Source organism: Scyliorhinus canicula, chromosome 1, assembly GCF_902713615.1.
Source record: "Scyliorhinus canicula chromosome 1, sScyCan1.1, whole genome shotgun sequence".
NCBI lineage: Eukaryota > Metazoa > Chordata > Chondrichthyes > Carcharhiniformes > Scyliorhinidae > Scyliorhinus > Scyliorhinus canicula.
The window spans coordinates 176816432-176843798 of record NC_052146.1 but is presented as its reverse complement, the minus strand read 5'-3'; the positions used below and the strand labels follow the sequence as shown (position 1 = coordinate 176843798).

Genomic DNA, 27367 nt, shown 5'->3' with positions numbered 1-27367 from the left:
CCAGGGCTTCGGCGATCACAGCGCACAATCCGTGCGCCAGACCAGCTGAACTTATGAACCCGTCACCCCCGTCGGACTTCATTTTTTTAACGGGGTGAATGTGGTGAATGTATTATGCCAATAATCCACCATTGTATTTGTAGCTGTGCTATGATGTTGCCCTTGTGGGCTTCTCCTATGGGCCATTGTATGGCATTATCCATAGGGGAACATGTTGGGGCATGTATGGCTCCGCCCCTGGCTCCTCCCCTTGAAGGGAGGTATAAAGAGCAGTCGACCTGTAGGCGGTTCTCAGTATTGGATCAGTCACAGGCAGGCACTGTTCTAAGTTGATGAAAGCCATGGTTTACTTCTACTCTTGTCTCAAGTGAATTGATGGTCGCATCACACAGACCGTTACAAACTTTTACCAAGAGACCAACCCCTCCGAGTCCCCGGAGTGTCCTCAGGGATGGAACAGTTCCTTGACAGACTGGACATACTGGTTGGAGGGCAGGACAAGACACAGGCGCTGGGCGAAATTGTGGAGTGTATCAACTCCATGCAATCAGGGAAAGTGCCGGGACTAGATGGGTTCTCAGCAGACCTTTATAAACAATACTCTCAGCGCTGGCCCCACACCTGTGGGAGATGTTCAATGACTCACTGTCTACGGGGGCCCTGCTGCCCAATCTGGCACAGGCCTTGTTCTCACTGATCCCCAAGAAAGACAAGGATCCGACAGTGTGTGGATCATACAAACCCATCTCTCTCCTAAACACGGAGATGAAAATCTTCGCAAAATCTCTGGTGAGGCGACTGTCGAGCTGCCTGCCAGATGTGATCATGGAAGATCAGACGGGGTTTGTTAACGGAAGACAACTAACAACGAACATCAGATGCCTACTGAACATAATAATAACCCCATTCGGGGAGAAGACACCAGAGGTGATTGTCTCCCTGGACGCGGAGAAAGCTTTCGAATGGAGGTGCTTGAACGATTTGGCTTCAGAGCGGGGTTCATTACGTGGGTGAAGCTCCTGTACAGTACTCCTATGCGAGCACACAGGCGAACGCAACCAGCTCCGAATACGTTCGGCTCTGCATCCACTCTTGTTCACAATTGAGCCACTGGCCATCGCCCTTAGATCGGCGAATTGGTGGACAGGCATCCGAAGAGGGGGTAGAGACCATAGATTTCACTCTACGCGGATGACCTGCTTCTCTACGTTTTGAACCACCTTGCCGGCATGAGAAAGATAGCCAGACTCCTCAGGGAGTTTGGTGCCTTCTCAGGTTACGAACTCAACCCAGTATACCCCCTAAGTGGGAGGAGTGGAGCTGCAGGAACTACCATTTTAACTAACCCAAACCAAGTTCAGGTACCTGGGGATCCAAGTAGCCCACACCTGGAGGAGACTATACAAATTAAACCTCTCCAGCCTCGTGGAGGAGGTGAAGAGGGACCTGCAAAGATGGGACTTGCTCCCTCGTTTGCTAACCAGAAAGGGGGGGGGGGGTCTAGAATATGGAAATCCATTTTACATGTGAGTCCTGGCCCTCATGAATCTTGCGGATCTGTGATTAAGAAAGCGAATGCAATGTTGTCATTTATCTCAAGAGGGTTGGAATATAAAAGCAGCGATGTGCTACTGAGCCTTTATAAGGCTCTGGTTAGGCCCCATTTGGAGTACTGTGTCCAGTTTTGGGCCCCACATCTCAGGAAGGACATACTGGCACTGGAGGGTGTCCAGCGGAGATTCACACGGATGATCCCTGGAATGACGGGTCTAACATATGATGAACGGCTGAGGATCCTGGGATTGTATTCATTGGAGTTTAGAAGGTTAAGGGGAGATCTAATAGAAACTTAGAAGATAATACATGGCTTAGAAAGGGTGGACGCAAATAAACTGTTTCCGTTAGGCGAGGAGACGAGGACCCGTGGGCACAGCCTTAGAATTAGAGGGGGTAAATTCAGAACAGAAATGCGGAGACATTTCTTCAGCCAGAGAGTGGTGGGCCTGTGGAATTCATTGCCGCGGAATGCAGTGGAGGCCGGGACGCTAAATGGCTTCAAGGCAGAGATAGATAAATTCTTGATGTCGCGAGGAATTAAGGGCTACGGGGAGAATGCTGGTAGGTGGAGTTGAAATGCCCATCAGCCATGATTGAATGGCGGAGTGGACTCGATGGGCCGAATGGCCTTACTTCCACTCCTATGTCTTATGGTCTTAACTCACAGAGAAGCTCCAACTCCCAAAAGGGAACAAGCTCAGATTTCTGCAGCTGCGTAACTTTCTCCGCAAGGACACAAAAGCATTCCCACAGAGACCACTTCCCACATTCCCACCACAGACATTCCAGAACACAATGCTATGGCTGGACTGGTTACAGGACGACAAGTGCGGTGACATACAAAGGAGGTTCATAGAAGAGGTTAGGACTCCACTGGACGAGATCAGACAAAAGTGTGGAGAAGAACTCGGCACGGAGATGGGGAGGATTCTAGCTCAAGGCACTGCACAGAAGTCGATTCCACCTCCTCCTGTGTCAGGCAAAGCCTGATGCAGCTCAAGGTAGCGCATGGAGCACATCTCACCAATACATGCATGAGTGGGTTATTCTTGGAGGTGGAGGACAAGTGCGAGAAGTGCCAGAAGTGTCTGATCAACCACACCACATGTTCTGGTCCTTCCCAGACTCAGGAAATTCTGGTCGGTCTTCTTCGATGTTATGTACAAGGTGGTGGGGGTTGAGATAGAACCATGCCCGTTTGTGTCAAAGCATCCAGAGCTCGGGACAGGAAATGAAGCGGTCTTCGCCTCACTGATCGCCAGGCGGAGACTTCTGCTAGGGTCAAAGACGGCAGAAATGCCCAAAGCCCTCGCTTGGCTGTCAGATCTGCTAGAAAAAAAATCAAATTTGAAATAAGAGGGTCCAAGCAGGGGTTCCACATCACTCCAAGCAAATTTGCAAGCCTATTCACTAGCTAGATAAGGGAGGGTGGGGGAACAGAAAAGGAGGGGATAGGGATATCCACCCAGAGAGAGAAGAGCTCGAGAGGAACAGGGAAGGAATGGGGAGGAGGACCACCTACTGGAGGGAGCACAGGCCTACCCTATACAGGGAGAAATCGGGATAACAAACAGACCCACTCCCCCTGAAGGCCGAAAGAACAAGGGAGGAGTGGGACTCTTTCCCCCCACCTCCCCAGCCTAGACATACGATTCTGGAGGAACCCCAACTACAGCAAGATACAGAAGGTGGAAACTGGAGACAATCCTGCCGCTTGGCGGCAGGAGCCCCAGCAGAACCTGACAAACCGTCCTAAAAATCAAATACTGATGTAAAAATGTAAATATTAGCCAGGTTAGAGCCCCAATCATGGCTATGGTGACAATGAGGGGCCCTGAAGATGGTTGTTCTATGTACAGTTTTCTTTTTTGCCTTTGTTTGATACTCTTATGTGTGAAACCCAGCTTTTTCATTTCTTTTTTATTCTGTAACTGTAACTTGAAACACCAATAAAAATATTTTCAAAGACAAAGGTAAAAAAGGATAAACATCATCTTATTTTCATATAGATCATCACAAAATGACTTGCTACAATCAAAAAATGCTAGTAAGGTATCCTCATTTGGTCTTAGGTTTTTGCCTTCCATCTGTTTAAACAGTCTCTAAGCAGTTTCTATTCTAAGCCAGAGTGCAGAAATAATTATATCTTCATAATTCCTTGGTGATGGGTTAATTATTTTTTTTGACTGAACCTAAAAACATTGCAGCCTCTCTCCAATCATCTTTCTTACTAAAACTACCGATGAAGAGGCTGAAAGCGCCAATGTCCAATACTTTGAATCTAGTTTGCATAATGACAACTAAATTGAGCCCCTCATTCAGACGTTGCTTTTGGACACACAATGCCAAGTACTTCAGAAGGAGTTCACACTCAGGACTTCCGGTGGTGGCCAGGGTGAATGGTCTCACATTTGGCAGCTCCCACTCGTGGCAGTTTTGTTGGTCCTTTTCCCCGATTAACGGGCGGATATTTTGCCGAAAACAGGTGCAGGAGTAGTGGAGGAAGATTGTACTACACCAGTGGATAGATTCATGGACCAGAAGTGGTTTTAGACGAAAGGAGCTGTTGGAGCAAGAAACTTTTCCTGCGACACAGGGGAAGATGGAGGAGGGCAAGGGATCGGCCCTACCATCTCAATGGTCGATGGAGCAGCTGGTGGACTTCTTGAATGAGACATTCAGGCAGCAGAGAAAGGAATCTCTGGAGCACCTGGCGAAGACGGTAGACCCGTTGAAGGCAGGGATTGATCATGTGGAGTTGAGGTTGGAGACCCAAAGTCAAGCGATCGGAAGGCGGAGGAGACGGTAGGGGAGCATGAGGAGCCGAAATCCCAATCCAGCAACTATGTCTTTCGGACTCAACCAGCTTGGTTCATGGAGGTGCTACTGAGCCACTGTTCATTTTCTTAAAAAAAATGTTTTGTTGGTTTTCACATTTTATGTTTCACATTTCAGTTCGTAAGTTAAATTTCAAGTTGCATAACTGCGCATAATACATTGCAAAAACAACCAAGAAAAATTAAAATTACAAAAGAGAAATACCCAAAAGAGAAAAAGAAAACAGGAACAAAGAAAGGTTATTATCTATATTTACATAAACTTGTCTCCCTTTCCTCTGCAGCTGTGGTTCTCCTTTGGCATTTCTGCCTCTGCTGTACTCCCCAGGGTGGCCCAAACGTGTATCGACCGGTATGTTCTTGTTCACTCTGGTTATCCGTGACTTTGTCTCTTGGCTCCTGCAATTTCTTTTGTGATCCTTCGCCCCCTTCTCTTTCCTTTATGGTCCATGGCTCATCAGCGGACTCCCCCCTCCAACTTATCCATCGCCCCTTGCTCTACTGGTTGCTGGCTACGAACAGGTCTTGGAATAAGTCGGTGAATGACTTCCACGTCCTGTGGAAGCCCTCCTCCGATCCCCCGATGGCAAGTTTGATCTTCTCTAATTGGAGGAATTCCACCAGATCAGACAGCCAGTCTGCAGCTTTGGGTGGTGCTGTTGAGCACCAGCTGAGCAGGATTCTCCAGCGGGCGAGTCCTGGCTGCTCTGAGGCCCCGAAGACCACCACTTTTTGACACAGCTCCACCCTCCCCACACAACCTTGGACAGTGCCTCAAAGAAGGTCGCCCACAACTTGACAAGTCTGGGGCAGGCCCAGTATATATGGATGTGGTTGGCTGGACATCCCTGGCAGCGCTTGCATTTGTCTTCCACCTCTGGGAAGAACCTGCACATTCGGGTTCAAGATAGGTGCGCTTTCTGCACCACCTTTAGCTGCATTAGGCTCTGCCCTGAGCATGTGGAGGTGCGGTTCACCCTGTGTGGTGCTTCGATCCAGAGTTCCGTCCCCCCCAACGTCTATGCCTAGTTCTTCCTCCCATTTTTCCCTCGTCACAGCCAACGGGGAGTGTATCGCCTCTAACAGTCAGCAGTACATTTCCCCACAGTTCCCCCTCCCTAGGTTGCCTGCGTCCAACAGCTCCACAACAGCGAATGTCCTGGTATCTGGGGGTATTTCGTCATTTCCCTGCAGAAGTTTTTGTTGTGTATGTGTCTCAGTTTGTTTCCTTTTGGTGGTTGGAACCTCTCTGAGTTCCTCAAGGGTCACTATTCTGTCGTTTGTGTACATGTCTATAACTGTCAGCATCTCCTTGTCCTGTCTTTACATATTGAAGGTGGCGTACGATGTTGCGGCGTAATCCTGTGGTTGTTACAGATGGGAGGTGATAGTGGACATTTCAGTTAGGCCGAAGTGCTGTCTCATCTGATACTACATTCGGAGAGTGGCTACCACCACTGGGCTTCTTGAGTACATGGTCAGAGGGGATGGGAGTGAGGTTGTAACTAGGGTCGGGGAGTGAGGTTGTAACTAGGGTCGGAGGGTTCGGAGGATGTCCCTATGCCGGAACTCTGCTCTATCCTCACCCATTCTGCTCCAGCTTCCTTCACCCATCCCATTATCTTTCTGCTGTTGCTGCCCAGTGGTAGATCTGTAGATTCGGGAAGGCCAGGCCTCCCATGCTTCTCTTTTCTGGACCCTTTTAGGGGTTGTTCCTACAATGATTAGTTTGTCTACCGTGTTGAAGAAGGCCTTGGGAATGTAGATCGGGAGGGATCTGAACAGGAAAAGGAACCTGGGCAGTATGTTAATTTTGTTCGTCTGCACTTTCCCCACCAGTGCGAGTGGGAGTGTGCCCCACCTCTGCAGGTCCCTCTTGACTTCCTCCACCAGACTCGTCAGGTTCCATTTGCCGATCCATGGGATATTTGGGTCCCAGGTAGCGGAATTTAGTTTGGGCTTGTTTGATTGTTAGGCCCTCCAGCTCTGTCCCTCCTCCTTGTGGGTTCACTGCTAAGATTTCACTTTTGCTCAGGATGAGTTTGTAGCCCGAGAATGCTCCAAGCCCCTTTAGGAGATTCATGATCCCTTCCATGCTGGCTTGGGGGTTCGAGTGTAGAGGAGCAGGTCATCTGCATTGAGTGAAACTCTATGCTCTCTGTCCTCCCCCCTTTCTGGATACCTCTCCAGTCCTTCACCGTTCTGAGGGCGATCACGATTCATTTTTCAAAACAAACAGCAGCCTCGTGCCTCTGACCAGCTGGGAGTATTTAGAGCTGATGGTCCATACGCTCACCATGGGAATGCTGTACAGTAGCTTCACCCAGGAGATGAACCCTGGCCTGAATCCAACCCGCTCCAGTGCCTCTATGAGGTATATCTACTTGACTCTGTCGAAGGACTCTTCTATATCTAGGGAGATGATCATTTTTGGTGCTCTCCCCTCGGGTGGGGTCATTATCACGTTCAGCAGACACCTGCGTTCGATGTTGGCTGCATGCCCTAGACAAAGGCCGTGTGGTCCTTTGCGACCACATGTGGCACGCAACTCTCAAGCCACTTGGCCAGGATTTTTGCATCTACCTTGAGTAAGGAGATGGGCCTGTAGGACCCGCACTCAAGTCGGTCTTTATCCTTTTAGGATATCCGTGATATTGAGGCTTGTGCTGGTGTTGCCGGTAGGGAGCCCCCTTACCAGCGAGTCTGCAAACATCTCCCTCAAGTGCGGGAACAGTGCTGTCATGCATTTTTTGTAGAAGTCCGCCGGGAACCCATCTGGCCCCTGCGCCTTCTCCACCTGCTTGGAATTGATACTCTCCATGACGTCTCCCAGTTCTAATGCTGCTTTCAGGCCCAGTCTCCTATTTTCCCCATGACCAGCACCTCCAGTTGTAGAGTGTCGTGGAAATTATAATAAAGACAGATTCCTTGAGGTTCGATTTAAGGGAAGTTATTTACACAAATATATTTGCGGAGAGAGTGTGTTCTGGCTGCATAGCCAGTGCACCGCACTCAGATTCGATTGAAGGAAGCATATCTTTATAGTCTGAAATAACAGCTTGAAGTAAACAGCCATGTTTATATTAAATAGACCTTGGAAAGTACGCAAGGTGAAATACGTAGTAAATATATTCTTGCCCTTGGCTTAGAAGTCACATGCAGCAATAGATTTGTTGATAAAATAACAAAGGAAGTGGCTCTCAAACAGCAGCCAAAACTACAAGCTGCTGCAGTTAAACATCTGTCCACCATAACAGAACCAAAGTTAAAACAGGCACAGGAGCATCATCCAATCTGATCCACCCAGATACCTGCGCAGTATGCCCCAGAAGTCTGTTTGTGCCACTATGTTGCCTTGCCCATGGGCGGGGTCATGTGGGAAAAGGAGGAACGACACATGCCATATGTCAACAATGGTATGCTCAAGGTATTACAGTAACAATTGAAAAAGTAGTCCGCACATATATGATTTGTCAAAGGAATAATCGGCGATAGTGGACATGTTTTCACAGTGGGTAGAGTCTTTGGATGGTAGGATTGTTAGGACAGAGGATTGTGTTCTGGATTATAATCCCCATTGTAATCTTGATTGTCGTATGGTTACTGTTTTAATGTTGCGCAAGATATTTTTATTGTACTAAAACAGGAACAGCCTTAGCCGCCTTGCCTCCTTGCTACCAGGCTCATAACACGCAGGGAACTGACATACATCCGTTCCCCTCACATTGTAAACCATCCTTCTCTACGGAGGACATGATAATTTATTAAAAGGTGTTGATCAAAAGATCAACAAGGAGGAAATTGTGGAAGGGAAATTAATGAGTTGCCAACTTAGAAGCATGCTGGGAAATACTTGACTGTATAGTTTAATACTGCTTTTGAACGAAAATAAGTAGGTCAGGTAACATAAACAAAATACTGCTTAATATTTTGGTCTCAGCCTTTTATTACAACACATTGTCCTCTGAAAGATAACAGAATGTGTACTCGAGTTGTTTTTAGCCAAGGGCAAGAATATATGTACTACGTATTTCACCTTACGTACTTTCCAAGGTCTATTTAATATAAACATGGCTGTTTACTTTCAAGCTGTTATTTCAGACTATAAAGATATGCTTCCTTCAATCGAATCTCAGAGTGCGGTGCACTGGCTATGCAGCCAGAACACTCTCTCTCCGCAAATATATTTGTGTAAATAAATTTCCTTAAATCAAACCTCGAGGAATTTGTCTTTATTATAATTTCCACGACATCGAGGAACTACTTCATGCCCAAGTCCTGCTCGGGGGCTCAGAGGTGTACAGCACCAGTAAAAGGTCCCAAAGGCCTCGTTGACCTTTTCTGGCACAGTAACTAGCCTGCCGTTGCTGTACTTAACCTGAACCATTTCCTTTGCGACTGCCTGCTTTCTCAGCTAGTGAGCCAGCAGGCAGCTGGCTTTCTCTCCGTGTTCGTAAAAGTTCCCTTGTGTGTGATGGAGCTGATGCAATGCTTTCCTCGTGGAGAGCAGATTAATGTCCATTTGTAGCTTCTTCCTCTCCGCCAGTAGCTCTATGGTCGGGCCGTGGAGTATCGCCGGTCCATCTCCTGTGCTGCCTGGCCACCCTCTCTTTCCTATTTCTGCACACCTTGCACACAATTTCTCCCTTCATCACTGCCTTCAGAGCCTCCCAGAATGTGGTGGGTGAGATCTCTTCATTCTGGTTGTTGGTAACGTACCCGTCAATGGCCTGTGATATCCACTCGCAGAATGCCTCATCAGCCAGGAGGGCCTAGTCCAGCCTCCATGGGGAAGCACTGGGCCTGGCCCGTTTCCAACCTCACATCCATGCAGTGTGAAGGGTGATCGGAAATTACAATTTCGGAGTACTCCGCTCCTACTACCCCTGGAAGCACCAGGAAGTCAATCCAGGTGTAGGCCCTGTGTACCTGTGAGAAGAAGGGCCACTCCTTCTCCCCTGGGTGAGTGAACCTCCATAGGCCCACTTTCCCCCATCTGTTCCATGAACACTCCCAATTCTTTCGTCATGTTTAATTTTTTCCACCCCAATTTGGGGTTTGATCTGTCAATCCTTGAGTCCTGTACACAGTTAAAGTCCCCTCCCATGATGAGTCGGTGTGTGTCTATGTCAGGGATTTCCGCCTTAGTCTTTTTCATGAATTCTGTGTCGTCGCATCATCTCAGTTGGGAGCATACAGGATCACAAGATCCACTGGTGTCACCACTAACGATGACGTACCGTCCCCATGGTCCGTAACCATCCTCATCGCTGTAAATGCTGCCCCTTTTATTGAGCAGTATGGCCACCCTTCGTCGAGCCCTCGTCCCGTAGCACGAATGGCACGTCTGTCACACCCTGCTCTTTCTTACCCGCAGTCGGGTCTCTTGGACGAAGACTATACCGGCTTTCATACTTTTCAGATGGTCAGCTGGTCAAAGACTTTGGATCTTTTCGCTGGGTCATTAAGTCCCCTGACATTCTCCCCGCCCCCGTCCCCCAGGATCAATCTATGCCACTTCCCCCAATCTTTCCGTGTCCACAAAACTGTGCACAGGCATATCGCCACACTCAGGTGGCTCCAACTTATACAAGTCCCTAATAAAACTCCTCAAACACCTTGTTAATCTACTCCAAAGCCACCACCAACTCCCCTGTCCGATCCCAAACCTGAACTATCTCCCTCGCCGCGGTCTGTCTGCAAATCTGACCTGTCAACATACGACCCGCTTTCTCCTGCAATCATAAGTGGCTCCTCTGGTCTTTCTCACCCGACGTACCACATTCCTCGTGGATAGCAGGTCAAACCTCGCCTGCAACTCCTTCCTCTTTGCCAGGATCCAGATCCGGATCCCCCACATGCCTCCCATCAACTCCAAAATCTTTTCCATCAGTCATTGGTGTTCCTCCCTCTTCTCCCTATCAACCTTACATGAGATCACCTCCCCTCACCGCTGCCTTAAAGGCCTCCCAAACCATCGACGGCGCGACCTCCCCCATGCAAATGAATCGCACATACTCCTCAATTACCTTCCCTGTCTTGTCACAGAAGATACGCCAATAACCCCACATCCATCCTCCTCCCCGGCTTCTAGACCGGTCCCTTCTCTAGTACCACAGCCATCCAGTGCGGAGCATGATCAAGATCAGTTGCCAAATAGTCTGTCCTCTTAACTCCAGCCAACCACGCCTTCCCCACCACAAAAAAGTCAACCCTTGAGAACACCTTGTGCACCGGGGGAAAAAGTAGAATAGTCTTGGTCTCTCGATTGCAAAACTCTCCACGGGTCAACTCCTCCACCATCTCCCTCATGAGCCCAGCCAATACCTTCGCCTCCTCCCTCCCCCGACGGGGTCAGCGAGTGTGGCTGGGATCTGTGCATCCTCGACTCCAGCACTGTGTTCCAATCCCCACCACCAAAATCAACACATGGGTATCCAGATTCGGAATGGCAGCCAAATACCTCTTCATGAACCCCGCGCCATCCCAATTGGGAGCATTTAAGTTTACCAATACCAACCTCCCCTCCAACGCACCGATTAAGATCACATACCTGCCCCAGTGATCCACCGCCACCTTCTCCACCTGGAACCTTCATCGAAACCTGCTCAACCAGGCTGCAACGACCACAGCACTTCCTCCCCCACCACACCTGCGCTCACTAGCCAACCTTCGTTTGCTAGCACGGTGATGTCTGCCAGAGCCCTCCTTCCTCCCCACCCCATCCTCAGTAACCCGGCATCTCATGCCGAAAGCCCCACAGGCCCCAAACCAAGAAACAAAATAACACACCCATAAGGAGAAACAAGAACACCCCCCCATTGAGAGATAAGTCCAAACACCTAATCCAAACTAAAAACTCAACAAGAAAAACATTCCCTGTCCCCACCAACAAAGTCCAAATCCCAACTCTCATCTCAGATCCAGTCCTCCAACCTTAGTGAATGACTCCACCGCCTCCATCATCTCAAAATAAAAGTCCGTAGAATTACGAGTCACTCTCAGCTTCGTTGGGTACACTACTCCGAGCCTCACTCCACTGCCATACAGTACCAATCCCCCCCCCCAAAATCAGCTTGGCAAACACCTTTGCAAAATACTCGATTGGACTCAGGCCCTCCACCCCCTCGGGCAGACGCACGATCCTCAAATCTTGTCTCGTCGACCTGTTCTCCAGGTTCTCCACCTTCACTCTGAGTCCTTTATTGAATCATAGAATGTACAGTGCAGAAGGAGACCATTCGGCCCATCGAGTCTGCACTGGCCTTTGGAAAGAACACCCTACTCAAGCCCACACCTCCACCCTATCCCCATCCCCGTAATCCACTCAGCCAACCTAACATTTTTGGGGTTGGATACGAAGGGCAATTCTACATGGCCAACCCACCTAACCTGCACAACTTTGGACTGTGAGAGGAAACCGGAGCACCCGGAGGAAACCAACACAGACACGGGGAGAACGTGCAGACTCTGCACAGACAGTGACCCAAGCGGGAATCGAATCTGGAACCCTGGTGCTGTGAAGCAACAGCGCTAACCACTGTGCTACCGTGCCACTACCCTCCGCAGCTCCTCATCCATTGAGGTGAACTGGTCAGTGTGCTGCGAGTGCCCCCTCCACCTCTTCAACTTACTCTCTTTACTCCCGCACCTCGACCAAGGTCTTCGTCAATGCAACCTGTATCAGGGCAAATGTCTCCTCCAACGACTGTTTAAACAAAGCCGTCATCTTCCTCCGAAGCACCTCTAAATGTTTGGCAAACAGCAGTTCAAACTCCACCGACAACTCTTCGGTCAAAGTTTCATCCGTGATGGGAGCAGCCCCATCCGATGACCGAGCCCCTGTCATCTTTCCTCCTGCTGGACTCACAGCAATACTCGTCGACGGACCTACGCTTGCCCCTTCTTTCCAAGACATTTTTTCTGGGACTTTGACATTCTCCAAGCTCCTTATGACTTCCTACACCAGTCCACCCAAAAACCACCCTTGAGACCAGGTATAAAAGTCCAAAAATCGAAGATTCTAGCAGGAGGCACCTAATGTGCGATCTCCACCTAGATGTTGCCACCTGAAGTCCAAACATGCTCTGTTCTAAAATGGTTTGAGACCCATACTGCTGTTTATTTTTAAAGTGTAGGATCTTACTCATTATACAACTTCAGAACCATTTGCTGATAAAGATAATTTGTGTTCCATTGGATTCCTAAATGTTTTATCCTTTATGCTGGTTCAGTGCCTTTTAGCTGCTTGGGAAGTGTTAAAGAATTAATAATAATAATCACTTAATGTCACAAGTAGGCTTCAATGAAGTTACTGTGAAAAGCCCCAGGTCGCCACATTCCGGCACCTGATCGGGGAGGCTGGTACGGGAATTGAACCTGCGCTACTGGCCTTGTTTTGCATTACAAGCCAGCTGTTTAGCCCACTGTGCTAAACCAGCAGTGATGTGTGTAGCTGGCTAATTTATTGTTCCAGCTAACAATATTTTTACCTTCAGACCATTATAAAATGAAATATTGTAAATAGAGTAGGAAAGGAATTCAGGAGAAACTTCTTCACCCTAAGTAGTTAGAATGTGAAATTGCTGTCACAGTGAGTAATCAAGGTGAATAGCACACATGTAAGTAAGGGGAAGTCAGATAGTCACATGAGGGAAGGAAGGTTAAAAGGGATATGCTGATAATATTTGATGCAGTAGGGTGGGAGGAGGCCCCTGTAGACCATACATGCCAGAAAAAACTAGTTGTCAGTGTTCCAAATTCTCCAGCATTAATTAGTAATAATTTTACTAAATTCAAACTTAATTATTGGAACGCTTCCATTTTAGAGTTGAAATTGTATGCATTTTATTCCTACTGGTTCTTTGATTTACTGCAATCATGTGGTTTTCTTTGCTTCTAAAATACTTATTAAGTTGTGTGCTGCAGGCTGAACTTTGCAGAGGAAAATAAAATTGTCTCATGGAGAATCTGTTAATACAACATGGTTCGAAAAATGTGTAACACTTACCCATCAAGTACAGAGGTAAGTAAGGGACGCACTTCCTCAAACATGGATTCCTGGGAATCACCAGGACTATAAACCCTATTGTGTAGAAAGAGTTTATATCAATGATGAATGGTACATTAATTAAGCATGCACAATAAAAAGAAATTTTCATGAAGCTGCAAACACAGTTATTGATTCAAACCTCTTGAGGAGTAGCATGATGGCTAGCGCTGCTGCTTGACAGCGCCAGGGACCCGGGTTATTTTCCGGCCTTGGGTGACTGTCTGTGTGGAACCTTTTTTTTTGTGGGGGGGGGGCGGGATTGTCAGAATTGGGGAGATTGGGGCAGAAGGTAATTTGTCAGGGTAGGGGGATTGGGGCAAGGGGGTGGTTTTTCAGGATGGGGGGGGTCTGGGGCAGGGGTATTTTGTCAGAGTGGGGGATTGGGGCAAGAGGAATTTGTCAGGGTGGGGGGCCCTGGGGCAGGGGGTGATTTGTCAGGGTGGGGGGGATTTGGGCAGGAGGGATTTGTCAGGGTGGGGGGGGGCTGGGGTGATTTTTCGGGGGGGGGGGGGGGGGGGGGTCTGGGGCAGAGGGGGATTGGGGCGGGGTGACTTGACAGGGTGGAGGGGGCTTGGGGAAGGGGTGATTTGTTAGAGTGGAGGGGCCTGTGGCAGGGGGTGATTTGTTGGATTGGGGGTCGTGGAGCAGGGGGTGATTAGAGTGGGGGGGACCTGGGGCAGGTGGTGTTAGAGTGAAGGGCCTAGGGCAGGGGGTGTCAGAGTGGGGGGCCTGGTGTGGGGATGATTTGCCAGAGTGGGGGGAGTAGCAGATTCGATCGAGCTTATCGGAATTTGCACATTCTCCCTGTGTCTGTGTGGGTTTTCTCCGGATGCTCCGGTTTCCTCCCACAGTCTAAAGATGTTCAGGTTAGGTGGCTTGGCCATGCTAAAATTGCCGCTTTGTGTCCAAAGATTTGTATGTTAGGTTAAGGGGTTACTGGGATAGGCAGGGGAGTGGGCGCGGGTTGGGTCTGCTTTCAGAGGGTCAGTGCAGACTTGATGGGCTGAATGTGGTATATCTGGATTTCCAGAAAGCCTTTGACAAGGTGCCACACAAAAAGTTGCTGCATAAGATAAAGATGCATGGCATTAAGGGTAAAGTAGTAGCATGGATAGAGGATTGGTTAATTAATAGAAAGCAAAGAGTTGGGATAAATGGGTGTTTCTCTGGTTGGCAATCAGTAGCTAGTGGTGTCCCTCAGGGATCCGTGTTGGGCCCACAATTGTTCACAATTTACATAGATGATTTGGAGTTGGGGACCAAGGGCAATGTGTCCAAGTTTGCAGATGACACTAAGATGAGTGGTAAAGCGAAAAGTGCAGAGGATACTGGACGTCTGCAGAGGGATTTGGATAGGTTAAGTGAATGGGCTAGGGTCTGGCAGATGGAATACAATGTTGACAAATGTGAGGTTATCCATTTTGGTAGGAATAACAGCAAACAGGGATTATTATTTAAGCGATAAAATATTAAAGCATGCCGCTGTTCAGAGAGACTTGGGTGTGCTAGTGCATGAGTCACAGAAGGTTGGTTTACAAGTGCAACAGGTGATTAAGAAGGCAAATGGAATTTTGTCCTTCATTGCTAGAGGGATGGAGTTTAAGACTAGGGAGGTTATGTTGCAATTGTATAAGGTGTTAGTGCGGCCACACCTGGAGTATTGTGTTCCGTTTTGGTCTCATTACTTGAGAAAGGACGTACTGGCGCTGGAGGGTGTGCAGAGGAGATTCACTAGGTTGGATTATGAGGAGAGGTTGAGTAGACTGGGACTGTACTCGTTGGAATTTAGAAGGATGAGGGGGGATCTTATAGAAACATTAAAATTATGAAGGGAATAGATAGGATAGATGCGGGCAGGTTGTTTCCACTGGCGGGTGACAGCAGAACTAGGGGACATAGCCTCAAAATAAGGGGAAGTAGATTTAGGACTGAGTTTAGGAGGAACTTCTTCACCCAAAGGGTTGTGAATCTATGGAATTCCTTGCCCAGTGAAGCAGTTGAGGCTCCTTCATTACATGTTTTTAAGGTAAAGATAGATAGTTTTTTGAAGAATAAAGGGATTAAGGGTTATGGTGTTCGGGCCGGAAAGTGGAGCTGAGTCCACAAAAGATCAGCCATGATCTAATTGAATGGCGGAGCAGGCTCGAGGGGCCAGATGGCCTACTCCTGCTCCTAGTTCTTATGTCCTCCTTCTGTACTGTAGGGATTCTATGATTGCAGCAGTAAATCTTTCGCTGCACTGCTGTTATAAACTTCTATCATTAGCGTCTGAAACAGACTAAACAGACTGATGCCTACCACCTGTAAATCTCAGGGTCAACTGATTGGCATGACTCTGGATGGGACTTGCCATGAATCTTAATGGTAGTCGGCCTGAAATGCTTCAGGAAGCTCAGAAAACCTGTGGTGTAGGATAGGATGGGGTAGTAGTTAGAAGGCGGCAGTGTATTGCCATTTAAAGACACCCGACACTTAAATGTGACTGTCAGCAACAAGTAAGTTGAAATTGTAGTAGCAAGAAGGTGTAAAAGACTAGCTATAAGAACATAGAAGCAATAATCGGCCATTGAACCCATCAAGCTTGCCCTGTTATTCAATTAGATAATGTCAGATCACATCGACCACTCTCACCCCCTTGACTCCCGGGTCTTCCAACATCCCAAAAATCACCACCTCTGGACTCGGAACCACCTCCACACCCAACACCTCGGGCATCAAACCCCTTCCAGAACCCACTTAGTCTCGGACACGTCCAGAACATGTGGACATGATTCGCAGTTCCCCCTGCGTACCGCCCACACCTATCTTCTCATCCTCATGAGAAGGATGAACCTACTCATCCTCACCACCGTCATATGAGCCCTATATACCACTTTAAACTGGATGAGGCTTAACCTCGCATATGACGAGGACGCATTTGCCCTCCACAAGGCCTCCCGCCCATGTCTCAGTCCCCACTTCCCCTCCCAGCTCCCCACTCCACCTTAACGACCATCCCAACCATTGACCCCTAAAGAGTAACAAAAGGCACACTCACCATCACTGCTCCCCCACACAGACGTACCCCGGAAAACCCAACACCAGACCCTTGAAAAAGCACACAGAATCCCTCCATAATCCTATTAAACCCATACCTCCTCTTCGCCAGCTCCGCACCCAGGTCCTGGTACACCCGCAGCTCACCCCTTTCCCAAGTCTAATTCTTGGTCTGCCTCTTTCTCCTGCACCACTATCACCCTCGGTGACTCGACCTCCTCTTCAGCGCCTGTGCCTTTGGTCCATCTCCAGAGGCTGATCGAAAGCCCCCTCCCCCATCAATTTCCCACCAAATGTGGGACCACTCATCCATGGGTGCGACTAGAAGTTTGAGCTTAAATCTATTTTGTATTTACATTCTACATTTGCATACAATGGAGGTAGAAAAATTGCCAAGCCTGTCACAACCAGCTCTTAAACAATGATCTAAGGTGCTTTTCATCACTGGATTGTTCTTTGTAATGTGGTGACTGAATAATGCTGTGAATTATTGAAATGTTATAACTTACCGGTCAAACTGAAACATCTTGTTCACCATTGTATGACCAGGACGATTGCATTTTACATGAACTGTTTCCTAATTAAAAGAAAAAAAATATATGAAACCACAATTTTTAATTGAACATGTGAAAATAAATCGCAGACAATGGTGGAACCTTACCAAAAAATGGCAAAGTGTCCATTTCAATGAAAAAATGGCGTGAATCCCGGTGAATCAACGGTGGGGAATCTCGTGGAATATGGAACCTATTAAACCTATTGAGAAACCTATTGATTGCAATCACTGGAGAGTTCCATTTAAATGCCTCCCCAACACTTGTTCCAGATCCAACTGAAGGATGGCAGTCAGGAAGCCTTCTCCAAGATTCGCAGAGGGAACCCTCACCATATTCCTGGATGGAGTCCAGCAGAAGTGGGACTTCCTGGGCGGGATTCTCCGATCCTGAGGCTAAGCATTGACGGCGTCACAAACGCCGTCGTGTTTCTCGATGGCGTCAACATGCCCTCAGGAGCAGAGATTCTGACCCCTACAGGGGGCCAGCACGGCACTGGAGTGACCCACGCCGCTCCAGCTGCCGGTCCCGGCATCAGATGGGCGCTGCGAATCTACGCATGCGAAGTGGGACTGGCGCCAATGCACGCATGCGCAGTGGGACAGGCGCCAATGCGCACAAGCACAGTGGCTCCCTTCGCCGCGCCGCCCCCGACGCGACATGGCCTAGGACAACAGCACGGAACAAAAGAGGCCCCCAGCCTGAAAGGCCGGCCTGCTGATCGGTAGGCGCTGATCGCGGGCCAGGCCACAGCGGAGGCCCCTCCCAGGATCCCCTCTCTGCCCCCACCAAGCTGCCGCCGGATACATGCACGCCAAGGTCTCCCCGGGTAAGAGCACACATGGACTGCGCCGGCGGGACTCGGATTTTTCGCATGGCCACTCGGCCCATTCCGGGCGGAGAATCGCCGGGGTGTCGCGTAGAGCAGCCCCCGACCGGCGGCAATGGCGCCGATTCTCCACTCTCCAGAGAAGCGGCGGACCGGCGTCAGGGCAGCGTCACGCGATTCGGGCCCGGGCCGCCGATTCTCCAGCCCGGCCTGGCTGAGAGAATTCCGCCCTCTGTATCTGAATTCCAGAAGGCGTCCCTCCAGCAGGGTGACCACCCCGTCTGGGAGAATATTACAGCTATAGTAAGTGCCAGCCTCCTGAAGAAGAGGAACGGGCAGCAGTGTGGGAACAAAATAAATGACCTTCTTAGCACCGTCAAGGTAAGTCTGCCACCTCAGTCTCTCACTGCTCTCTTTTGCCCACCCTTTGCATCTCCAAGGTGATCTCTCACACTGCCACTTGTGGGTTGCCCACCTGTCACGAGGCCCTCTTTCCCCCAGCCCCAATCCCCATGGTTCTCCCCCCCACCCCACTCCCAGCCTCTACTCTGCTCCTCACATACCCACTCTCACTCTAGTCCCATGCATGCCACTCCTCAATCATCTGAACTGGCAGGACACCCACCTACATTCGCCCCATCTGTCTCTCCACAGGACAAAATGAAGCAAACCAGCGTGAGAGAGCACAGCCACCTGGAGTCACGCAAAAGCTCTGCACTCTTACCCCACATGGGAAAAGAACCCTTAAGCTGGCTGGGGAGAAGCAGGGCCCCGCTTGTGGGTGGCATAGTGGGGGCTGCAAGCAAACATGATGACCCTAAGGACACAGTCATTTCTCAAACCTCACGAGTAAACATCTCGCATCATTTATTCCCCGTGTCGTACTAATGCCATCGCCCTTCCCTTGCAGGGCAATTAGATGAGTAGCCTGGACCACCCTCATGCCCCCTGAATACCACTGACCCGAGTAGCTCAGAGGGTGAATTCCCGATATCACCAATGAAGAGGTATCATTCTGTCACCAGCAACTCCCCCATAGCAGACATGCACACATTGGTGGGATCAACTAGTAGGCAGGCTTCTGGGTCGCTCACTGATGAACACCTCGCATTTGATGATCCACAGAAGGTGGAGGCAGAAATGTCCCAGGGTCTGGCACTCGGAGAGGTGCCGGAACCCAGAACTCTGCTGAGCCCCTGGCCGATGACATGCCCCTGGGTACGATCATCCCAGAGTTGATCTAACTGTAAAGGCAGAGTAGTGAGCATCAGGAAGGGATGACAGCATCCTTCCTCAACTGCAAGGTTGACTAGTGGAGGCCCATTGCGTTCTGTCTGAGGAGATGGTGCCATCACTCCAACACAATGAGGCCAACGCTGTGAGAGTGGCAATCGAAGTGGAGACCTTGATGCAGGAGGTGCACTCCATGGCAGGTGATGTCCGCTCCATGGCTGAGCTCATGACCTCCATGGCTGACGGCATGAGCTTCATGGTGTAGGATTTCAACTGCATGGTGCAGGATTTGGTGGGAATATATGAGTGTATGTAGCGTTTCTGGATCTCAATCCAGCTGCTCCTCTAACCTATGGAGGAGCACAGGGGCCCCGGGTCACCTGAAGGGAAGTGAACTTGTTGGAGCGCAGCTCAGGGCATTCCACAAAGGGGACCCTGGGTGTGCCCAGCCCATTTGGCATCTCCTTCCCTGTGAGCAACACCCCCTTCAGCACACCATGGAGCATAATACTGCAACACCCGTGCTGCCCAAAAGGCGGCCTGGACCCTCAAGGTCCAGGCCTCCCAGGAGACACTCACTGAGGTCAACGCAGCCAACAGGGCACGGAAGGCAACAGACTGACTCAACATCAGCTGTGGATCCTGGGGTACACCTAGACATAGCGGGAGGGTGAGGAAGAGTCAAAAACAGTAGACACCGAATGGGCATGGGTGAAAATAGGCAGTAGTCGAGATAGGTCACCACTGTAATATGGAACTTGTAAATAAACATCACTATGATCACCAGCAGATCCTGTCATTTCATGGCCCCATGCTCCCCAAACCCCCGTGCCCTGCAAATTCCCATGCCCACTCAGTACTTCATCCCTATGCAGTGTGAGATGTGCAGCACTATGTCTCCCCCACCACCCACCCTGATGACTCAGTAAAGATGTTCTGCTGCTGGCATGTCCTCCCCTCCCCAAGATAAGCCCATTCATCAGCAGGACGTGGCCAGCTCTGTCAGGCAGGACTCAGACATATCGTCGGGATGGGAGGAGCATCGCTTGGACCTCACTGCCTGTCATCATCATTCTCCTGCAGGGTCTGGCCAAAGGCTTTAGTGCCCAGACAATGGAATTAGGCACCATCACAAAAACCTACTGCTGGCACCACAGCAATGATGAGATTACACCCACCATATAGGAAAAGTTCCTCACTGCTTAGTCCCTGGTTCTCCCCAAAGCAAGAGTCTAGGAGGGAACTCTTAGCTCATCGGCCCATACGGGCCTTAGCCATGGCCTGACAACCTTCATTCTCCGCGGTAACTCCTCACCTACCACCTGAAACTCCACATCGGAGGAGATGTGGCGCTCCTCTATCTCCTCCTGGTCTCCCCTCTGCAGCGATAAATTTTGCAGAGTGCAGCAGACCACAATAATGTAGGACACCCCCTGAAGGCTGTATTTGCACCCCTCTCCCCCACCTGTCCAGGCAGTGGAACCACATCTTGAGCAGTCTAAGCACCTGCTCGACCAGCACTCGATTTGATGCACGAGACTCGTAGCGAGTCTTCACAGGTGTTGGTGGCTTTTGCATTGACGTTATCAGTCACCTCTTGACTGGGAACCCCCTGTCCCCAAGGAGCCAACCCTCCAGACGCTGAACTCCTTCAAAAACTTCAGGGATCCGAGAGCGCCCCAAGATGTAACTGTCACGGACGCTCCCCGGGAAATGGACACATACCTGCACGATGCACATTGCGTGGTCACAAACAAGTTGGACATTGAGGGAGTGGAAAGCATTGAAAAGAGATCAAAGTGACCACCTGGCATCACACTGGCAAATCCGCACAGCTGCTCCTCTCAACTCCACCAGGACAAGGCGAGAGTACATCTTCTCTGACTGACATTTCCCCAGCCCACCTCACCCAAACCCCAGTTGCTGCTGGGCCCAGTGGGCACGGAAGTCCTCAATGGTGCCCATGCATGCTGCATACAGGGACACCTGGCTGCCAGTGTAGCCACAATAGAGGGGCAGACAGTTGGGTTGGATGGCCCCCGCAGTCACCTGCTGCCTGGACTTGTTTATGGCATATTCGTCAGGCCCAGGAGGAGGTTCATGAGGAGTCTCTCTTGCCTCCCCTCTCTGCACCAGGAGTTTGGGGCTGAATTGCAATCAAAACTGTAACAAAAGATGTTTCAAAAAACTAAAAAGGGTGTGCAGTTTAAAGCAACTTACATAGCTTGGTCCACAGATTCCCCAAGGCTGTAAAAATGGCAAGCATCTTGGGAGTCAATGAACCAATGCAGTCTACAGTTGCATGGAACTGCTGCGTGCAACACCCTCCACCCCAGGTCCCCGTGTTTAAGGGGGAGGACTCCTCCGTGGAGAGACATCCAGCAGCGACCTCTACCACCGGATGGCAACAAGATCCACCAAGGCATGTCAGGGTGACAGGTGGAGGCAAGGAAGTGAAGAGCAGCACGGTTGAAGTGGTTAGCACTGTTGCTTCACAGCTCCAGGATCCCAGGTTCGATTCCCGGTTTAGGTCACTGTCTGTGCTGAGTCTGCACGTTCTCCCAGTGTCAGCGTGGGTTTCCTCCAGGTGCTCTGGTTTCCTCCCACAGTCCAAAGATGTGGTCAGGTAGACTGGCCATGCTAAATTGCCCTTAGAACATAGAACATAGAACAGTACAGCACAGAACAGGCCCTTCGGCCCTCAATGTTGTGCCGAGCCATGATCACCCTACTCAAACCCACGTATCCACCCTATACCCGTAACCCAACAACCCCCCCCTTTACCTTACTTTTATTAGGACACTACGGGCAATTTAGCATGGCCAATCCACCTAACCCGCACATCTTTGGACTGTGGGAGGAAACCGGAGCACCCGGAGGAAACCCACGCACACAGGGGGAGGACGTGCAGACTCCACACAGACAGTGACCCAGCCGGGAATCGAACCTGGGACCCTGGAGCTGTGAAGCATTTATGCTAACCACCATGCTACCCTGCTGCCCTTAGTGTCCAAAAAGGTTAGATGGGGTTACTGGGTTAAGGATATAGGGTGGAGGTGTGGGCTTAAGTAGGAAGCTCTTTCCAAGGGTCGGTGTAGACTAGATGGGCCGTATGGTCTCCTTCTGCACTGTTGATTCTATGATTCTATGGATGTGGGGGGCCAGCCCATACAGGAAACACCTCCATGCAGTGCAAAACGTAACGGAGGCAGGTAGGGCTGTTGGGCTCTGGTTCTCAAGGGAGGGATCGGGGCTCGGGGTACGCTCAGCAGACCACCTGGCATCGACCCAGGCACCAGAAACGACAAACCCAGCCCTGTTGACCTTGCAAAGTCCTCCTTACTAACATCTGGGGGCTTGTGCCAAAGTTAGGAGAGCTGTCTAGCAACCGACTGACACTGTCATACTCACAAAATTATATCTTACAGAAATGAACCAGACACCACTATCACCATTCCAGGTATGTCCTGTCTCACTGGCAAGACAGACCCAGCAGAAGTGGCATATAATCAGGAGAGAGTTGCTTTGGTAGTCCTCAACATCGACTCTGGACCCCATGAAGTTTCATGGCTTCAAGTTAAACATGGGCAAGGAAACGTCCTTCTGATTACAACGTACCATCCTCTATCAGCTGATGAATCAGTACTCCGCCATGTTAAATATCACTTGGAGGAAGAACTGACGGGAGCTCAGGCACCAATATACTCTGGGTGGGGACCTCAATGTCCCTCACCAAGAGCGGCTCGGTAGTACCACCACAGACCGAGCTGGCTGAGACCTAAAGGACAAAACTGCTAGACTGGGACTGCAGCAGGTCGTGAAGGAACCAACGAGAGGTAAAAACATATTTGACCTCATCCTCACCAACCTGCCTGCTGCAGATGCATCTGTCCATTATAGTATCTGTAGAAGTGACCCCACCACACAGCTCTTGTAAAGACAAGTCCCGTCACCACACTCCATTGTGTTGTGTGGCACTACCACCATGCTAAATAGGATAGACATCGAACAGATCTAGCAACTCAAGACCGGGCATCCATGAGGCGCTGTGGGCCATCAGCAGCAGCAGGATTATACTCAACCACATGCTGCAAACTTACGGCCCGGTATAATCCCCCCACTCTACCATTACCACCAGGCCAGTGGATCAACCCTGTTCAATGAAGAGTGCAGCAGGGCATGCCAGGAGCAACACCAGGCATATCAAAAAATGTAGTGTCAACCCAGTAAAGTTACAACACATGACTACTTGTGAGCCAAACAGCAAGTAATGGACAGAGCTAAGCGTTTCCACACAAACACATCAGATCTAAGCTCTGCAGTCCTGCCACATCCAGCCGCGAATGGTGGTGGACAATTAAACAACCCACTGGAGGAGGAGGTTCCACAAATATCCCCATCCTCAATGATGGAGGAGCCCAGCTCATCTATGCAGAAGACAAGGCTGAAGCATTCACAACAATCTTCACCAAGAAGTACCGAGTAGATGATTAATCGCTATCGCCTCCAGAGGTCCCCAGCATCACAGATATCAGTCTTCAGTCAATACGATTCACTCCACATGATATCAAGAAACAGTTGAAGGCCCTGGATACTGCAACAGCTATGGGCCCTGACAATATTCAGGCAATAGCACTGAAGACTTGTGCTCTAGAACTTGCCGCTACCCTAGTCAAGCTGTTCCAGTACAGCTACAACACTGGCATTTACCCGGCAATGTGGAAAATTCTCAAGGTGTATCCGTACACAAGAAACAGGACAAATCCAACCCAGCCTATCAGTTTACTCTCCATTATCAGTAAAGTGATGGAAGGTGTCATCAACAGTGCCATCGAGCAGCACTTACTCAGCAATAATCTGCTCACGGACGCTCAGTTTGGGTTCCGCCAGGGTCACTCAGGTCCTGACCTCATTACAGTCTCGGTTCAAACATGAACAAAAGAGCTGAATGTCAGAGGTGAGGTGAGGTGAGAGTGACTGCCCTTGACATTAAGGCAGCATTTGACAGAGTATGGCATCAAGGAGCCCTAGCAAAACTGGACTGTAAGGGAAAACTCTCCAATGGTTGGAGTCGTACCTGGCACAAGGGAAGATGGTTGAGGTGGTTAGGGATCAATCATGTCAGCTCCAGGACATCACTGTAGGAGTTCGTCAGGGCAGTGTCCTAGGCCCAACCAGCTTCAGTTGCTTTGTCAATTACCTCCCTTCCATCATGTCAGAAGTCGGGATTTTTGCTGATGACTGCACAATGTTCAGCACCATTCGGTTCAGGACTCCTCAGATAATGAAGCAGCCCTTCTCCAGATGCAGTAAGATCTGGCAATATCCAGGCTTGGGCTGACAAGTGGAAAGTTACATTCATGCTACACAAGTGTTAGTAAATGACCATCTCCTACAAGAGAGGATCTGACTACTGCCCTTGCTATTCAATGGCATTACTATCGCTGAATCCCCCACAATTAATATCCTGGAGGGTTACCATTGATCTGAAACTGAACTGTGTTACGGGCCAGGGTTTAGAGAGCCCCAAAGTGTATCATGGAGTTCACCTGACCCACAACTTTTAATAGATTCTGGTATGGGGAGCACACGGCCCACTCTACAGGTGTGGTACAGATAAATCGAAAAGTATTTTTTAAAGCAAAACAATGTTTATTCTATGAACTCAAGTTAATCTTTTCAAAACACACAGTGAACAGCTGAGCAACCATTAATTCAAATACAACCGCCAAAGAATACAACACTAAGTAATCCTTTAAGCTTTACTTTTAACATCCATAAGACTTAAAACACCTTTTACCAGAAGCACATCACGTTAAAGTCACTACTGTTATTCGTTTTAAATCACCAGGATCGATTTACATTGTTTAGGTTACAGAGAGAGAAACTCTAATACACCTTCTGGTTGTGACTGCAGCTATCCAGCTCTGAAAACAACACTAAAACACACCCTGCAGCAAACAGCCTAAAATGAAAGTAAAAAGCTGACAGACAGCCCAGTTCCATCCACTCTCTGACATCACTGCAGTAATAAACACCCATTTCTTAAAGGTACTCTCACATGACACCTTCCCTCAAGAAAAAAAATAAACCATCAACTTCAAGATGGTTTCAATTTTTCAGCTTTTCACTATCATTTAAGAAATGCACACAGTAAATAAACTTTTTTGTTTAAAAAAAACACATGCAAACAAGTATAATAATATAGTCCAGTTTTTTTGTTTTCTTCCTCCAACTGAAATCCTTCTCGATTGACATCTCTTTGAACAAGAAGGACTTTGCAGGTTCCATCCATTTCTCGACGCCTCGGCATTTCTCTTTAAAGTCAGATACTTTACCTCAATCTGATCACAGAGTCCCCTGTAATTCTCCAACACAGGAGCATTGGTTATCACAGATTTCAGGCAGTCAAATGAATGTTGAAAATCCACTGTCCACTGAACTTTTCAACGTTTCTTCAGCACGTCCATCAGTGGAGCAATCATGCTACAAAACCTTTGCACAAATGTTCGATCAAATCCACTAATGCGAGGAAATCGCATTGTTTCCCTTTGTCTTGAGGGAATCGGAAACTCCTCAAGGAAAGTGACTTGGGCTTTTCCAAATTCACTTTTGGCTAGGTTTATCACTAAACCCGCCTCCTGAAGTCGATCGAATAATTCCATCAGATGTTTTAAATGTTCTTTCCATATCTGGCTGAAAATTACCAGATCATCGATGTATACCGCACAATTGGGGAATCCTGAAACAACTTTGTTATTTAACTGTTGAAATGTGGCTGGGGCGTTTTTCATGCCAAATGGCATACCTTTGAATTGGTATATACCATCTGGAGTCATAAAAGCTGAAATCGCCTTCGCCCTTTCGGATAAAGGTACCTGCCAGTAACCTTCAAGTAAATTCAGTTTGAAAATAAAAGTTGATTGTCCCAATTTCTCAATGCAATCCTCCAAACGTGGGATAGGATAAGAGTCCGTTCTTGTAACAGCATTAAGCTATCTATAGTCCACACACAACCATTGGGTACCATCTGTTATAGGTACCATCACTATGGGTGAGCTCCAGTGGCTGCAACCCACTTCAATTATTCCATTTTTAAGCATACTCTCAATCTCTTTGTTAACCTGTGCCAATTTTAAAGAGTTAAGTCTATATGGATATCATTTGATTGGAACAGCATTTTCCATATCTACATCATGTATAACCATTTTAGTATTTCCCAATTTATCTCTACAAATTTGCCCATGTGATATCAATCACTCTTTCAGGTCAGTCCGTTTTTCCTCTGGAAGGTAACTCAACAATTTATCCCAATTTTTAAGAACATCCTCATTTTCCAATTTAATTTGAGGTATGTCAAATTCACAGTCGTCTGGATTTGGTTTGTCATGGAGTTAGAATCATTAAAATCTCCTCCTTTTCCTCTCCTTCCCTTTCAAAGTACCTTTTAAGCATATTCACATGACACACTCGGTGAGTCTTCCTTCTATCTGGTGTTTTTAACCACATAATTCATCTCACTTAATTTCCTTTCAATCTGATAAGGTGCACAAAACCTTGCTTTTAAAGGTTCACCTACCACTGGTAACAACACTAAAACTTTATCTCCACTGGTAAAACTACGAACTTTGGATTTCTTGTCCGCGACCCGTTTCAGCACATTTTGTGCACCTTTTAAATGCTGTCTAGCTAATTCACCTGCTCTATTTAATCGTTCCCTAAAATTTGACACGTGATCCAATAATGTAAGTTCTGATCACTCACTCACCAATTTTTCCTTAATCAATTTAAGTGGTCCTCTTACCTCATGACCAAAAATTAGTTCAAAAGTACTAAATTTGGTTGACCCATTAGGTGCATCCCTAATTGCAAACAGTACGAATGGAATTCCTTTATCCCAATCCTCTGGATAATCTTGACAATGAGCCCTCAACATTGTCTTTACTGTCTGATGCCACCTTTATAACACTCCCTGAGATTCTGGATGGTAGGCAGTTGATTTAAATTGTTTTATTTCTAAGCAATCCAACTTCTTTGAATAACCTTGAGGTAAAATTTGATCTTTGATCTGATTGTATTTCTGTGGGTAGTCCATATCTAGTAAAGAACTGAAGTAACTCCTCCACAATCTTTTTAACTGTAATATTATGTACTTGAATGGCCTCTGGAAACCTAGTAGACACATCCATTATAGTCAAAAGATATTGATTCTCACTTTTCATTTTAGGAAGTGGTCCTATGCAATCAATTACGACCCTTGTAAAAGGTT

General features: G+C 48.4%; 1 protein-coding gene across 1 annotated transcript in view; it reads right to left on the bottom strand.

The window, feature by feature from the left end:
- The window catches only part of kif25 (kinesin family member 25), a 248505-nt gene that overhangs the window by 116647 nt on the left and 104491 nt on the right, over positions 1 to 27367 (bottom strand). Inside the window, exons 8-9 of the mRNA XM_038803315.1 lie at positions 16992 to 17059; positions 13405 to 13479 (exon numbers count right to left, since the gene is read on the bottom strand). Coding sequence (XP_038659243.1) covers positions 13405 to 13479; positions 16992 to 17059 — 143 coding nt within the window. The remainder of the gene's footprint in view (positions 1 to 13404; positions 13480 to 16991; positions 17060 to 27367) is intronic.